This window comes from Plectropomus leopardus, chromosome 3, assembly GCF_026936395.1.
Source record: "Plectropomus leopardus strain MGB_pleo_1.0 chromosome 3, ASM2693639v1, whole genome shotgun sequence".
NCBI lineage: Eukaryota > Metazoa > Chordata > Actinopteri > Perciformes > Serranidae > Plectropomus > Plectropomus leopardus.
The window spans coordinates 41,304,481-41,320,000 of record NC_142178.1 but is presented as its reverse complement, the minus strand read 5'-3'; the positions used below and the strand labels follow the sequence as shown (position 1 = coordinate 41,320,000).

General features: G+C 45.9%; 1 protein-coding gene and 1 long non-coding RNA gene across 3 annotated transcripts in view; one reads left to right on the top strand and one right to left on the bottom strand.

Moving 5' to 3' along the window:
- tmem178a (transmembrane protein 178a) overlaps window positions 1–12,313 on the top strand; it is a 24,733-nt gene extending 12,420 nt beyond the window's left edge. For both annotated transcript variants that reach the window (XM_088075091.1, XM_088075090.1), the window contains exons 3-6: window positions 3,577–4,233; window positions 7,102–7,215; window positions 8,026–8,163; window positions 10,106–12,313. In XM_088075091.1, coding sequence (XP_087931217.1) covers window positions 3,720–4,233; window positions 7,102–7,215; window positions 8,026–8,163; window positions 10,106–10,347 — 1,008 coding nt within the window. In that variant the 5' untranslated portion in view covers window positions 3,577–3,719 and the 3' untranslated portion in view covers window positions 10,348–12,313. The remainder of the gene's footprint in view (window positions 1–3,576; window positions 4,234–7,101; window positions 7,216–8,025; window positions 8,164–10,105) is intronic.
- Window positions 11,830–15,520, bottom strand: LOC148190097 (uncharacterized). The gene is made up of 3 exons (XR_015776098.1): window positions 15,417–15,520; window positions 15,187–15,303; window positions 11,830–11,964 (listed from the first exon to the last, which is right to left on the bottom strand). It is a non-coding gene; the product is annotated as an uncharacterized LOC148190097 (long non-coding RNA).

Here is a 15,520-nt window from a genome sequence, read left to right as displayed (position 1 = left end):
CACGGAGACACCGCACACCTCGTCCTCACAGACAGAGACAGACAGATGTCCTCATCAGCTGGACATCCTCCTGTGTGTCCCTGCAGGTTTGAACAGGGACAGACTAGTCCTCTGTCTCTGCGGCAGAGACAGACACTGTTAAATAATTCGTCACTGAGCAGGAAGCAGAAAAAAAGGACTGTGGCAGAAAAACCACGACTACCAGAATGCACTGCTCCGCACCGACCAATGAATACTCCCGCTGCTCTATGATGTCATGCCAGGACACAGGAAACAACAGGGCCACCAGCTGCTGACCAACAATCTGGTGTTTACGTCAAACAGGAAGTTGAGACATGTTTGTGAGGACGCAGTAATCGCGTCCTGATTCAGGTGAGTCCACAGGTGTCCTCAGGTGTCAGTTTTGTCTGATTGAATATTTTAAAGTTTAACTCTTTAAAGTCTGAGCAAACTGATCTCTTTGAAAAACATGGAGACGGAAACGAGCAGCTGGGTCAGAAATGTTTCTGAAATCACAAGAAATTAGAAAAAGAAAAAGGCAACAACAAATGATTTGAAAATTAGTTTTGGTAAAAATATATCATTCAGGTCTACCTCTCAGGTAAAAACCGACATCAGACCAGCACCTGCGTCTGCATTCAGCTATGACATGTCCAGCCTCACCCGGGCGCCGCAACCGCAGACAGACGCCGGGTCAACGCTGCTCCTGCGGTGTCCTTATTTACCAAAACTCAGCTGTAAATAAAGTTTATGTCTCTGTCAGCTCAGACCAGTTAAACTTACTTTAGTACTTCCTACTTTTATTGTGAAAAGACTCAATGGGCGAGGCAGGGAGGGGCTAAGACCCCCCCCCCAAAAAACAGGGATGAAAGCAGCTCTGAAAGCAGTATTTATACTATATTTATATACTCTGTGTGTACTTGTACACAGTCTGCAGCGTTCAGTCAGTCTCTGTGCATATTGATACACGCTCTGTGTACTTGTGTAGTTCTGTTGTTATTTTTGTTGTGAGAATCAGCTGATCAGCTGATCGCGGCTCATGATCACGTGCTGATGTCATCAATAGGATCAATATGGTTTCTGTATTGATGATGTCATGATGTCCTCTGTGTCGGTGTGAAGCATGGATCTAGGTGTGAAGGGACCAGCCGGATCACACCCAGCTCACCGAGGAGGCGCCACACCGTCAAGTCTCCCGCCGTGATGTCACATCAGCACTTCCAGTCTGCGATTTCAAAATAAAAGTCACTCACACCTCACAGCTCCTCACACCTCCTCACACCTCCCTGCACCTCCTCACACCTCCACACACCTCTCAACTTCTTACACCTCCTCACTCCTCCTCACATCTCCCTGCACCTCCTCACGCCTCCACACACCTCACAGCTTCTTACACCTCCTTACTCCTCCTCACACCTCCCTGCACCTCCCCACACCTCCCTGCACCTCCTCACACCTCCACACACCTCACAGCTTCTTACACCTCCTCACTCCTCACACCTCCCTGCACCTCCTCACACCTCACAGGTTCTTACACCTCCTCACTCCTCACACCTCCCTGCACCTCCGCACACCTCCACACACCTCACAGCTTCTTACACCTCCTTACTCCTCCTCACACCTCCCTGCACCTCCTCACACCTCCACACACCTCACAGCTTCTTACACCTCCTCACTCCTCCTCACACCTCCCTGCACCTCCTCACTTCTCCTCACACCTCCACACTCCTCCTCACACCTCCCTGCACCTTCTCACACCTCCACACACCTCACAGCTTCTTACACCTCCTCACTCCTCCTCACAACTCTCTGCACCTCCTCACACCTCCACACACCTTACAGCTTCTTACACCTCCTCACACAGACTGCTCCTCCTGCCTACAGCCCTTCATTAAAACTTCATATTTGTTTTCAGTATTAAAATAATTCTGAACTCACAAATGGTTTATATTGATCCTTTTATTTTGAAGGCCGTTGCTGTGGATTTCTAGTATGGTCATGTGCTGCAGGTGTGTCAGTGCTGATGTTTGAATGTTAATGTGTTGATGTGTGAATGTTGATGTGCTGGTGTGTAAATGTTGGTGTGTTGATGTGTGAACGCTGATGTGTGACTGTTGATGTTGTTGATGTGTGAATGTTAATGTGTTGATGTTTGAATGTTGATGTGTGAATGTTAATGTGTTGATGTGTGAGTGTTGATGGGTTGATGTGTAAATGTTAATGTGTTGATGTGTGAGTGTTGATGGGTTGATGTGTGAATGTTGATGGGTTGATGTGTAAATGTTAATGTGTTGATGTGTGAATGTTGATGAGTTGATGTGTAAATGTTAATGTGTTGATGTGTGAACGCTGATGTGTGACTGTTGATGTTGTTGATGTGTGAATGTTAATGTGTTGATGTTTGAATGTTGATGTGTAAATGTTGGTGTATTGATGTGTGAATGTAAATTTGTTGATGTGTGAATAGTGACGTGTTGATGTGTGAATGTTGATGTGCTGATGTGTGAATGTTGATGTGTTGATGTGTGAATGTTGGTGTATTGATGTGTGAATGTTAATTTGTTGATGTGTGAATGTTGATATGTTAATGTGTAATTGTCTATGTGTTGATGTGTGAATGTTGATGTGTTGATGTTGTTGATGCGTGAATGCTGATGTGTTGATGTGTGAATGTTGATGGGTTGATGTGTGAATATTGATGTGTTGATGTGTAAATGTTGGTGTGTTGATGTGTGAATGTTGATGGGTTGATGTGTAAATGTTAATGTGTTGATGTGTGAACGCTGATGTGTGAATTTTGATGTTGTTGATGTGTGAATGTTAATGTGTTGATGTTTGAATGTTGATGTGTAAATGTTGGTGTATTGATGTGTGAATGTTAATTTGTTGATGTGAGAATGTTGATGTGTGAATGTTGGTGTGTTGATGTGTGAATGTTGATATGTTGATGTGTAAATGTTAATGTGTTGATGTGTGAATGTTGATGTGTGAATGTTGGTGTGTTGATGTGTGAATGTTGATATGTTGATGTGTAAATGTGAATGTGTTGATGTGTGAATGTTGATGGGTTGATATGTAAATGTTAATGTGTTGATGTGTGAATGTTAATGTGTTGATGTGTGAACGTTGATGTTGTTGATGTGTGAATGTTAATTTGTTGATGTGTGAATGTTGATATGTTAATGTGTAATTGTCTATGTGTTGATGTATGAATGTTGATGTGTTGACATTGTTGATGTGTGAATGCTGATGTGTTGATGTGTGAATGTTGGCGTGTTGATGTTTGAATGTTGATGTGATGATGTGTGAATATGTGAATGCTTTCATAATAAGATGTTAAAGGAACTTCTGTAATTTTTTTTTAAAATGATGACCACACATATGTGATGTCATAACACAGCCTGTAGTATTTATTTTTCTCTGATGTTGTAGTTGACAATGCTCAGATCAGCTGATTGTTATTATTTTTGTTGTTGTTGTTATCATCATTGTAATTACTATCCGCTGTATTGCTGGTGTTGTTATTATCATTATTGAGTCCGCCCTGCGGCTGCTGTGCTCTGCTTTATTTTGAAGGCCATGCCGGTGCGTTTCCGGTGCCGCAGCGGTCTACCTGCCGTCACCTTGACGCAGCCGTGACGGTGTGTCAGTCGGCATGACAACAGCGCTCTCGCGGGCAGACGGTGAACGGCTGACGGGCGCGAGAATGGCCGCAGAAGATGCCCAGTAACGGAAGCAGCGGCGGGAAGAGCCCTAGCACCGGGACCTGCTCCGGGAGCGTGTCGGTCCATGTCCCGGCCATGGAGCGCGCCCGGCCGGTGACGGTGACGGTGTCCGCGGTGAGCCTGGCGCTCAGCGTGCTGTCGCTGCTGCTGCTGGTCACCGCCATCTCCACCGACCACTGGTACGAGACCGACACCCGCCGGCACAAGGACAACTGCGACCGCGCCGGATCCGACTCCAACGACCAGAAGAACCGGGAGATGCCCATCTACCACCTGCCGCTGGTGGACACCGGCGGCGGCGGCGCGCGGCACCGGGACGTGGCGCTGATGAAGCCGGTGCATGTGGGCAGCAGAGAGGAGGAGCTGCTGGAGAACTGGCGGGCCATCCTGGGGATGGGCATCCTGGAGACCGAGTGCGGCAGGCCGCTGTTCTCCGCGCACTCCGGCCTCTGGAGGAAGTGCTACTTCAAGGGCCTGGACCCGGACATCGACAAGCTCATCGACCGCGGTAAACATATATGTACTGTATATACTCAGAGCATATTTTGATATACTGCACACTGTGTGTACATGTACTGCAGGCTGCATATATACAGCATATATATATATATATATATATATATATATATATACTGTAAATAATAACATCATCCATTTTTTCATGGAGCCAAACACCAACAAGCTCATCCACCCGGGTCGGTCACAATACATTATTATATACATACTACACATATACACACAACATATGAATATATACTGAAAGGACTGTGTATACCATACTTATATACTGCATTCACACCTATATTATACTGTCAACAATAACATTAGTAATATATTCATGGATTCATATATCTAGATCTAACTCTCTCTCTCTCTCTCTCTCTATATATATATATATATAGATATATAGATAGATAGATATATGTATATATACAGACTGTGTATATCTATCATATTATCTGTTAAATGTACACAGTAGATACTGCAGGCTACATATACATACATACTGTGTACTGTAATGTCTATCTATCTCTGTCTTTATATATATATATATATATATATATATATATATATTTATATATATTTGTGTGTGTGTGTGTGTGTGCTGATATGGCACATACAGATACATCCTGTACACACACTTTATGTAATGGTATATTAACCATTTAATGGCCTGATGTTGATTCTAATGAGCATCACAGAGGAGTTATGAGCGTGTAGTACTGGAGGATTATGGGATATGGTGTCCACTGTCATGTGTCAGCCTGCAGTCTGCTGGGTTTTGTAGTATTTTCAGGTGTATTGTGGTCTTTGTTTTCTTCATGGTTGGCCGACTCGAAGTGTTAAAGCTTCAAAGCTTTGATCGTTGCTATGGCAATCAACCTCCAAATCAGAATGTAACATGCACCTTTTGATATCTGTCTGTCTCTCTGTCTGTCTGTGTGTCTCATGTCTCCCTGTGTGTATATATGTATGTATTTATATATACACACAGTCAGACTTGACACCTGAAAGCTGTCAGTCACAGCTGAGACTGTCACGGCTGACGCTGTCGCCGGTGAGACCTGATGTTTCTGAATAGCGGGACGTTCGTCTTTGTCTCTGGACTTCTGTCCCAGCGTCCGTCTCTCTGTGACTGTCAGAGACTGGTGTGTTTTATAAAAGGACGGTCAGAGACATGACAGGAGGGTTTTTTATTGCAGAGGTAAAAATAATGTATTAACTCTTTAAAAGTAGAGTTAAATATATAAATGTGAATAAAAATAAAACACTATCAACACGTTGACATGACGAATAAAAGCTGCAGGAGCAACATTCATTTCACAGGAAACGCCGAAGACAAGAATCAGGACCCCAAATCAGTTTGAGTCTGGGTCAATAATGAACCGAGGACACTTTTACCTGTTGAGGAGCAAAGCTGCTCCACCTTTACTGACCAATCAGAGGCTGTTTATAACTCACTGACCAATCAGAGGCTGTTTATGACTCACTGACCAATCAGAGGCTGTTTATAACTCACTGACCAATCAGAGGCTGTTTATAACTCACTGACCAATCAGAGGCTGTTTATGACTTAATGGTTACCACCTGCTGGTGATTGTTTTGCAAATATTTGGTCAAAATATATTTATGTATAAAATTCATAATTCATAAAACCCAACTTGACTCAACAGACTGCTATACTGGTTTATACTGGTTTCAGACTAGTTTCAGACTGGTTTCAAACTGGTTTTTACAGTGGTTTCTGCCTGGTCTAGGACTGGTGTGAGACTAGTCCCAGACTGGTCTCAGACTGGTGTTGGACTGGTGTGGGACTGGTCTCAGACTGGTGTTGGACTGGTGTGGGACTGGTCTCAGACTGGTGTGGGACTGGTCTCAGACTGGTGTTGGACTGGTGTGGGACTGGTGTGGGACTGGTGTGGGACTGGTGTGGGACTGGTCTCAGACTGGTGTTGGACTGGTGTGGGACTGGTGTGGGACTGGTCTCAGACTGGTGTGGGACTGGTCTCAGACTGGTGTGGGACTGTGAGAAGCGGAGCAGAAACTGCAGGATGAAGAGCTCTCTGGTCACGATGATGTCTGCAGTTTTGGTCTCTGCAGTCTCTGGCAGCGAGCCGACCTGAAACCTGGAGGTCAAAGTGTCGGCGAGCCGAGAGGAGGCGGACCTCACATCAGATTACAGCGCCCCTAATAACATTACAGTATGTTACATATCATTACACCGCATTAGGCTGGAGGCTGAACTCAGATCAGATTAGAGCCATCGATCCCTGCGGCAGCACAACAACAACAGATCCAGAGGCACCAGCAGAGCCCGACTCTGCCGTCAAGGGTACTGACAGGTGTGAATGTTGACGGACAATCAAATCATACACTGTGACCCTCAGCCCTATTACTAATAATGATAATAATAATAATAATGATGATAGTAATAATAATGATAATAATGATAATAATAATAATGATGATAGTAATAATAATGATAATAATGATAATAATAATAATGATGATAGTAATAATAATGATAATAATGATAATAATAATGATGATAGTAATAATAATGATGATGATGATAATAATGATGATAGTAATAATAATGATAATAATGATAATAATAATAATGATGATAGTAATAATAATGATAATGATGATGATGATGATGATGATGATGATAATAATGATGATAATAATAATAATAACGTCAGGTGTGGCGTTGTGAATCATCTGCTCTGATATTAAAATGTGTGCTGTTTGTTTACTGGAGCAGACTGTTTGTTTTCATTATTACACCACTGCGCTGCTCATGGCCCCAGGGCACATGATCACCTCATCACATGATCAGCTGATCACCTGTCTCTCTCTCTCTCCTCTGCAGGTATTGCGGATCGCTGCACAGCCGTCAAGTATCACTTCTCTCAGCCAATCAGACTGAGGAACATCCCTCTGAACCTGACCAGGACCATCCAACAGGACGAGTGGCACTTGCTGCGTATGCACACACACACACACACACACACACACACACACACACACACAAGCGAGTCAGCTTCATAGATAACTATGATTATAACAATGATTATACAACACTATAGAGACATTATAACAGATAATGAGTATAATGCGTCATAATGAATGAATGAATGAATTACAGACCTGTGCTTCATAGAAAGTGTTACTGAGGTTCTTTAAAAGGTCGTTCAGTCATGTGAATTATTGAACAATATGACGACTGAACGACTAAAATGCTGCGGTCATTATTAATTACTGATTAGAGATCGTAGAACATAGGTTATTAATTATATATTGTAGATTATAGATTATTGATTATAGATCATTGATTGCTGATTATATATTGTAGATCATAGATTATTGATTATAGATCATTGAGTACTGATAATGGATGATAAGTTGAAGAGTTCTTTGTGCTGATATATCTGCAGGCCTCCTCGCTGCGTGTCACCCGTTGCCAAGGAAACATGCCATGACAGCGTTATGTAACAGTACACAGGGACAGTAGTTACCACGGCAACACTCTGTCTGTTTGCTCATTTACCGCTTATTACTGACAGCCCGCTGTGTGTGTGTGTGTGTGTGTGTGTGTGTGTGTGCGCGTGTGTGCGGGCATGTGTGTGTGTGAAGTTAAATCAAGTAATTTATATTTTTGTGGCAGTTCAGGACACAACAATTCAAATGAACAACAGAAAGTTATTTTTCTCAGCTGTGAGACGAGAACACAACTTCAGAACGACAGAGATGTCTGCGTGTATAATGCATGTTTGATGTGTGTATCGTCCCGTAGACCTGCGGCGCATCACAGCGGGCTTCCTGGGAATGGCAGCGGCGGTCCTGCTGTGTGGGAGTATCGTGGCATCGGTGGGGTTCTTCTGGGAGGAGAGTCTGACGCAGCACGTCTCCGGCCTGCTGTTCCTCATGGCAGGTAACACACCAGATCAACATTCACACACAATCAGGTCAACTCACACACTATCAGGTCAACATTCACACACCATCAGATCAACATTCACACACCACCAGGTCAGCATTCACACACCATCAGGCCAACATTCTCTCACCATCAGGTCAACATTCACACACCATCAGATCAACATTCACACACCATCAGATCAACATTCACACACCATCAGGTCAACATTCACGCTATCTTGGCCTGTCGGGGATCAAATCAGCTACTTTCTGATTGGTCGATGATCTGTGTGCAGAGACTGGAGGCTGCGTGACAAGACTCTGGTTCTGGTTTCTTTTTGTAGTGCGAGCACTTTGGACCAATAAAATTTAAGCAACAGATAAACAGTGAGTTTGGACGAATGAGATTTGAGCATTAGGTAAACAGTCAGCTTGGACCAATCAGCTTTGCAGATGTTTGTTCATAGAGCTGAAGGGAGACTGTCACTCAGATATCTGCTGTATTATCAAGATTCATCGTCATCACACCTCAAATCACACACCTGAGAGTAGGGCTGGGCGATAAAATGATAATATCAATCGCAGAATAACTTTTCCTTGATTGAAATATGAGACGTAGTCGATATAACGCATTCCAGCCATGTTTTAACAGACAACACAAACAGCCAATGATAATAAGAATAGAGCCGCAGAGAACCAAATGCAGTGAAGGACTTTGACTGTCGAACAGCTGAGTGTTTGACAGCCACAGCATCCGACAGCAGCGCAGTGAGACAGACAAACAGAGCGCAGCTTCTCCTCACAGCACCAAAGTGTCTGAAACAGACACATCTGCAGAGGTGAAAGTGACTTCTTTAGACTCTACAGACGACTTTGTGTTAGTTTCAGCTTTAATCAGACTTTGGATGAATTATTTAGAAACACCAGGACGCATCGCTCCGTGTCTCATCCGGCCGCTCGCGCTGAGCTCTCATTATTATTACCAGGGGCAGATGTAATTTTTTGGGGGCCACAAGCACATGAGCTTATTTTCAGCCTTTCTCTAACTGTGAATGTCGGCAGGCTGTCGGCAGCTATAGGAGAAGTAGGCCGACTCAAAAGTTTTTAATTCCTGAGTAAAATGATTAACAGCACAGAAGTTTGACAGAAGCTGAAGTCAGAGTCCTGCAGTCAGGAGAGGTTGGCCTATTATCAGCACAATGTGCTTAAATTTACTGAAGTTTGTTTCAGCTGGAGCTTTTCATTTTTATATAATGATGGAAAGTTTAATAAATAATAATAAATCAAATGTTAATTACACTCCAACACACCATGGTCACATGACACTGTGTCAGTGAACTATGAGGGCAAAAAACAAACCACAAAAAAAGAAAAATAATTGTTCATTAATCATAATCAAAGTAAAATGTTCATTTAATGGTGGTATTGATTTTAGGTATGAGGCTCGGACCTTTGCTGGGAGGACATTTTAGTACCTGGACCTCTGTGAGTTTTAGTAGAATAGGTCCTCCAGCTGGTGATGCTGCTCTACAGTATATTTGTCATGTTCAATGTCTGACAGAAAATAAATATTTAAACCAAAATTAACCTGATGATATTTTCATATCTCACTGAGGAGTCAAAGGGACCTTTAAGCTCCAAAGAAATACTGATTTGATGGATATCGTGATAAATATTGATATTGACTGATATGAAAGAAATTATCGTGATAAGACTGTGTGTGTGTGTGTGTCTCCCTCTGCTGGTGACCGTCAGCACTCACATCAGGAAACAGCCTGTGAGGTCAGAGCAGCAGCCAGTCAGGTACCATGTACCGCAGCCTCGGCCACCAGCGTGTGAATGTGTGAATGTGACATGTCGTGTGAAAGTGGTCAAAAAGACTGAAAAGTGCCTTTAATACTCCTGCAGTCTGTTACCATGACGACAAAGCATCTCTCCTCTGGTGTCTCCTGCAGGGATCTTCTGCACCATCTCTCTGTGCACCTACGCAGCCAGCGTGACCTACGACCTCTCCAGGAACCCTCCCTTCATCTACGGGCTGCCGGCAGACGTCGACCACGGTTATGGCTGGTCCATCTGCTGCGCCTGGGCCAGCCTCGGGCTTGCCGTGGCCGCCGGCTGCCTCGGCACTACCTTCCCCTTCCTGAGCCGCACTGGAGCCCTGCGCTCCAAAACCGCCCGCGAGTCCTCCGTCTGAGCTGCCGCTGACCACGCAGGAAGGGGGTGGGCACTACGGGGGGCGGGGCCTCCAGGTGCAGCCACCGGCGTTGAGTCTCTAAAACGTGTTCACTTTTTACTCCGGAGCAAAGTGTTTGTACGACAGAAGTGTGTCTGTGCACCACAGCGCCCCCCAAAGGCTGCTGAGAGCTTATCATGTGGACACACACACTTCAGACACACACACTCATTGCAGACACACGTACACACACACTTCAGACACACACACACACACACACACAGTGCAGACACACACACACGTACACACACACTTCAGACACACACACTCATTGCAGACACACACACACATACATTGCAGACACACACACACACACACACTCTCAGACAGGGTATAACAGCTGCAGTCGAGTCTCTCGTGTTTTGTTGCTCAGACTTTTCTCTGCAGACCTTCAGGTGTAGTCCAGCACATGGTGACATCACAGGTGGGCGTGGCTACAGGTATCTTATCACAGCCAATCACTGACAGCAACCTGCAGGAGCTAAGACTAACACGTGTTATCTCCTCTTTAACCCTTTGATACCTGAGCAGATTAACCCTTTGATGCCTGAGCAGATGACCCATGTCTTTTAAAAAACGTGGGAGGAGGGTGACGAGAAATGACCCAAAAAATAACAACAAATTAGTAAAAAGTTCAAAGAAAGTTACCTAAAAAGCACAAGAAAAAGTAAAAAACAAACAAAAAACAGTAAAATGACCTCAAGAAGGTGCTGAAAAGATTTGTTTCTGTCACATTATTTTAAATAGACAGCTAAGAGAAGAATAAATAAAGTTTTCTTGACATTTTTGATTTTTGATAATATTTATTAATATTTTCAGGTTGCTGTCTTTTACTAGTTTTTTGCTGTTTGTGGGACATTTCTTTTCCAGTTTCAGGTTTTTCTGTTGAGTGTTTTTGAGGGAAATCAAACCAGTTTTCTCAGGTGTCACAAGTGTCGCAGGTGCTCATTAAAGGTGTCCGAAAGCAGCACAGAGACACTGACGGTGATCCAGGAGTTAAAGGGTTAAACAGACAGGTGACGGGTTTGAGTTCAGACTCGACTGCGGCCGAGACGCTCAAGAACCTGAAGATCCAAACCTGCAGATCCACAAACACTCAGCCGCCCGGCCGAAGCTTTTTGTGGTTCATCATCACACACATCCACCTTTAACCGAGTCTCTGAGGACTCGTCCTCACTCGAGTCACATCGAGTCTTTCCTCTTGTGTTTGGGCGGTAAAGAGCCGGTTCGATCGTCCAAACTGTGACAACAACACAAGTAAACACAGAGAGTCAATCTGAGCTGAGACAAACATCCAGGAAGTCTTCACTGTCCAACCAAACCAAACAGACGCAGACTGTCTCTGTGTCTGTCCCTCTGTGTCTGTCCGTCTGTGTCTGTCCATCACTGTCTGTCCATCGGTGTCCTGCAGGTTTGGATCCAGCATCCGTCCCAGAGCGTTTCTCAGATGTAAATAGGTGTTTTTTACCTGATGGAGCTGCAGCAGTGTTCTGGAGGAGGTGTTGTTTGGAGCTGAGCCACAGACTCTGATCCTTCACCCGTCCAACAGACCCACGCCTTCTCTGCCGCCTCCACTTCCTGTCATTCACAGGAAGTCCAGGTGTGAACAGGAAGTGTATAAACCAATGTATTATTATGGAAAAGACTGAATGCTGCTGCTTGGTGCTTTATTATTTATTGAATCAGCGTTCAGTCGTCCTCAGCTTAGTCTCGGAATCCGCAACAGACTGGATACCACGTCTGTACCCTCTGATACCCTCTGATACCCTCTGATACCCTCTCCTCCCCTCTGATACCCTCTCCTCCCCTCTGATACCCTCTCCTCCCCTCTGATACCCTCTGATACCCTCTGATACCCTCTCCTCCCCTCTGATACCCTCTCCTCCCCTCTGATACCCTCTGATACCCTCGATACCCTCTCCTCCCCTCTGATACCCTCTGATACCCTCTGATACCCTCGATACCCTCTGATACCCTCTCCTCCCCTCTGATACCCTCGATACCCTCTGATACCCTCTCCTCCCCTCTGATACCCTCTCCTCCCCTCTGCTACCCTCGATACCCTCTGATACCCTCTCCTCCCCTCTGATACCCTCTGATAGCCTCTCCTCGCCTCTGATACCCTCTCCTCCCCTCTGATACCCTCTCCTCCCCTCTGATACCCTCTCCTCCCCTCTGATACCCTCTCCTCCCCTCTGATACCCTCGATACCCTCTGATACCCTCTCCTCCCCTCTGATACCCTCTGATACCCTCTCCTCCCCTCTGATACCCTCGATACCCTCTGATCCCCTCTCCTCCCCTCTGATACCCTCTGATACCCTCGATACCCTCTGATACCCTCTCCTCTCCTCTCCTCCCTTCTGATACCCTCTGATACCCTCTCCTCCCCTCTGATACCCTCTGATACCCTCCGATACCCTCTCCTCCCCTCTGATACCCTCTCCTCCCCTCTGATACCCTCTGATACCCTCTCCTCCCCTCTGATACCCTCTGATACCCTCTCCTCCCCTCTGATACCCTCTCCTCCCCTCTGATACCCTCCGATACCCTCTCCTCCCCTCTGATACCCTCTCCTCCCCTCTGATACCCTCCGATACCCTCTCCTCCCCTCTGATACCCTCTCCTCCCCTCTGATACCCTCCCATCCCCTCTCCTCCCTCTGATACCCTCTCCTCCCCTCCTATACCCTCTCCTCCCCTCTGATACCCTCTGATACCCTCTCCTCCCCTCTGATACCCTCTCCTCCCCTCTGATACCCTCCGATACCCTCTCCTCCCCTCTGATACCCTCTCCTCCCCTCTGATACCCTCTCCTCCCCTCTGATACCCTCGATACCCTCTGATACCCTCTCCTCCCCTCTGATACCCTCTGATAGCCTCTCCTCCCCTCTGATACCCTCTCCTCCCCTCTGATACCCTCTCCTCCCCTCTGATACCCTCGATACCCTCTGATACCCTCTCCTCCCCTCTGATACCCTCTGATACCCTCTCCTCCCCTCTGATACCCTCGATACCCTCTGATACCCTCTCCTCCCCTCTGATACCCTCGATACCCTCTGATACCCTCGATACCCTCTGATACCCTCTCCTCTCCTCTCCTCCCTTCTGATACCCTCTGATACCCTCTCCTCCCCTCTGATACCCTCTGATACCCTCCGATACCCTCTCCTCCCCTCTGCTACCCTCTCCTCCCTCTGATACCCTCTGATACCCTCTCCTCCCTCTGATACCCTCTGATACCCTCTCCTCCCTCTGATACCCTCTCCTCCCCTCTGATACCCTCCGATACCCTCTCCTCCCCTCTGATACCCTCTCCTCCCCTCTGATACCCTCCGATACCCTCTCCTCCCCTCTGATACCCTCTCCTCCCCTCTGATACCCTCCGATACCCTCTCCTCCCCTCTGATACCCTCTCCTCCCCTCCGATACCCTCTCCTCCCCTCTGATACCCTCTGATACCCTCTCCTCCCCTCTGATACCCTCTCCTCCCCTCTGATACCCTCCGATACCCTCTCCTCCACTCTGATACCCTCTCCTCCCCTCTGATACCCTCTCCTCCCCTCTAACAGAGTAGGCTGATGTGGGAATGAACGTTTCCCGATCACTTATTTCCGTTTAAAAGTCGGCATCTACCTGACCCCCCCCAGACCCATCATTGACTCTGAAGCACTCTAACTCTAACCCTAACCCTAACCCTCACCCCCCCCCCCACACACACACACATAAACACACACACACACACAGATCTTCTCAGACACCCTCTGATATCGACTGATAACCTTCTTCTTGATACCCCCCATCATGACCCTTCTGTACCCTCTGGTACCTCATATATTATTTTTTATTATTTAAAAAAGGTTATTTGATAGGGACAATGCGAATAAACATAGTACAACTTCTGCCTGCTAGAAACAAGCTGATGCCTCACATTTAGAGACTTCCAGTTTCCATATTTACTCTTCTTTACCCTTTGACACTGATCATAACTCCCCTGTACCCTCTGATACCCCATCATACCTGCTGATGCCCCTCCTGTACCCTCTGATACCCCATCATACCTGCTGATGCCCCTCCTGTACCCTCTGATACCCCATCATACCTGCTGATGCCCCTCCTGTACCCTCTGATACCCCATCATACCTGCTGATGCCCCTCCTGTACCCTCTGATACCCCATCATTGAAGCCCTGTGCTGCCCTCTGCTGGATGCCGAGTTCCTCTTCACTGTTCTGTTGGTATTCTGATGTTCGGCTGTAAATATGTGATGGAAACATCCTCAGACTGGTTCTGGTCTCAGACTGGTTCTGGTCTCGGTGTTTACAGACTTGCTCTTGTGATTAAAATGAAATATTACAAACTTGTGAGATGTGTGTTTCATGGCTCTGTAACAAAAACACAAACTGCTGAATGGATCAGAGCTCTGCTCACAGTTTGATGCCGACTGTCTGAAAGTCAGACTGCAGGTGTGCAGTTACTGATATTGATCGGTATTATCGTTGATAAACAGTTAAATTAGCAGCTCAGGTGTCACATGACGGACTGATGTGTGAATGACAGTCTGTGATCTCAGGGACTCTTTAGATGATCTAAAGCCTCAGCGGGATGTTTACAGACCTTCGGTCCGCCACCACAGACTGATTTATGGCTACATACATCACACCGGAGGCCCTCGAACATCAGTTATCCTCAACCCTTTAAGTTTCCTGTTTTACTTTGAAAGACTTTAGTCTCCTGTTGTTTCAGTTCCTGTCCTTGATTATCTGGACCTGCTGTCATCACTCACCTGTCTGATTCACTCACCCGTGTCTGATTCAGATCCTCTGACAGCTGTTTTCATCATCAACCATCGTTTGTTCAGGAAAAACTGACGCGGCTTTGAGCTCTTTATCAGCGAAGCCCCGAATTCACATCCAGCAGCTAAATATTCACACAAAACATCTGTAATCCAACAAAAACCAACAACCAGCAGCGATGATGTCAAAACTCACAACTGCAATGTCACCTGTCACCTAACACTGTCTGAGACTCACCTGGACCCCAAGACCTGGACCTGAAGACCTTCATTATTTAGACCATTTTCATTATTATTGTTGTTATTGATGTTTAACAATATTTTCAGCTGCAGTCCCGCCGG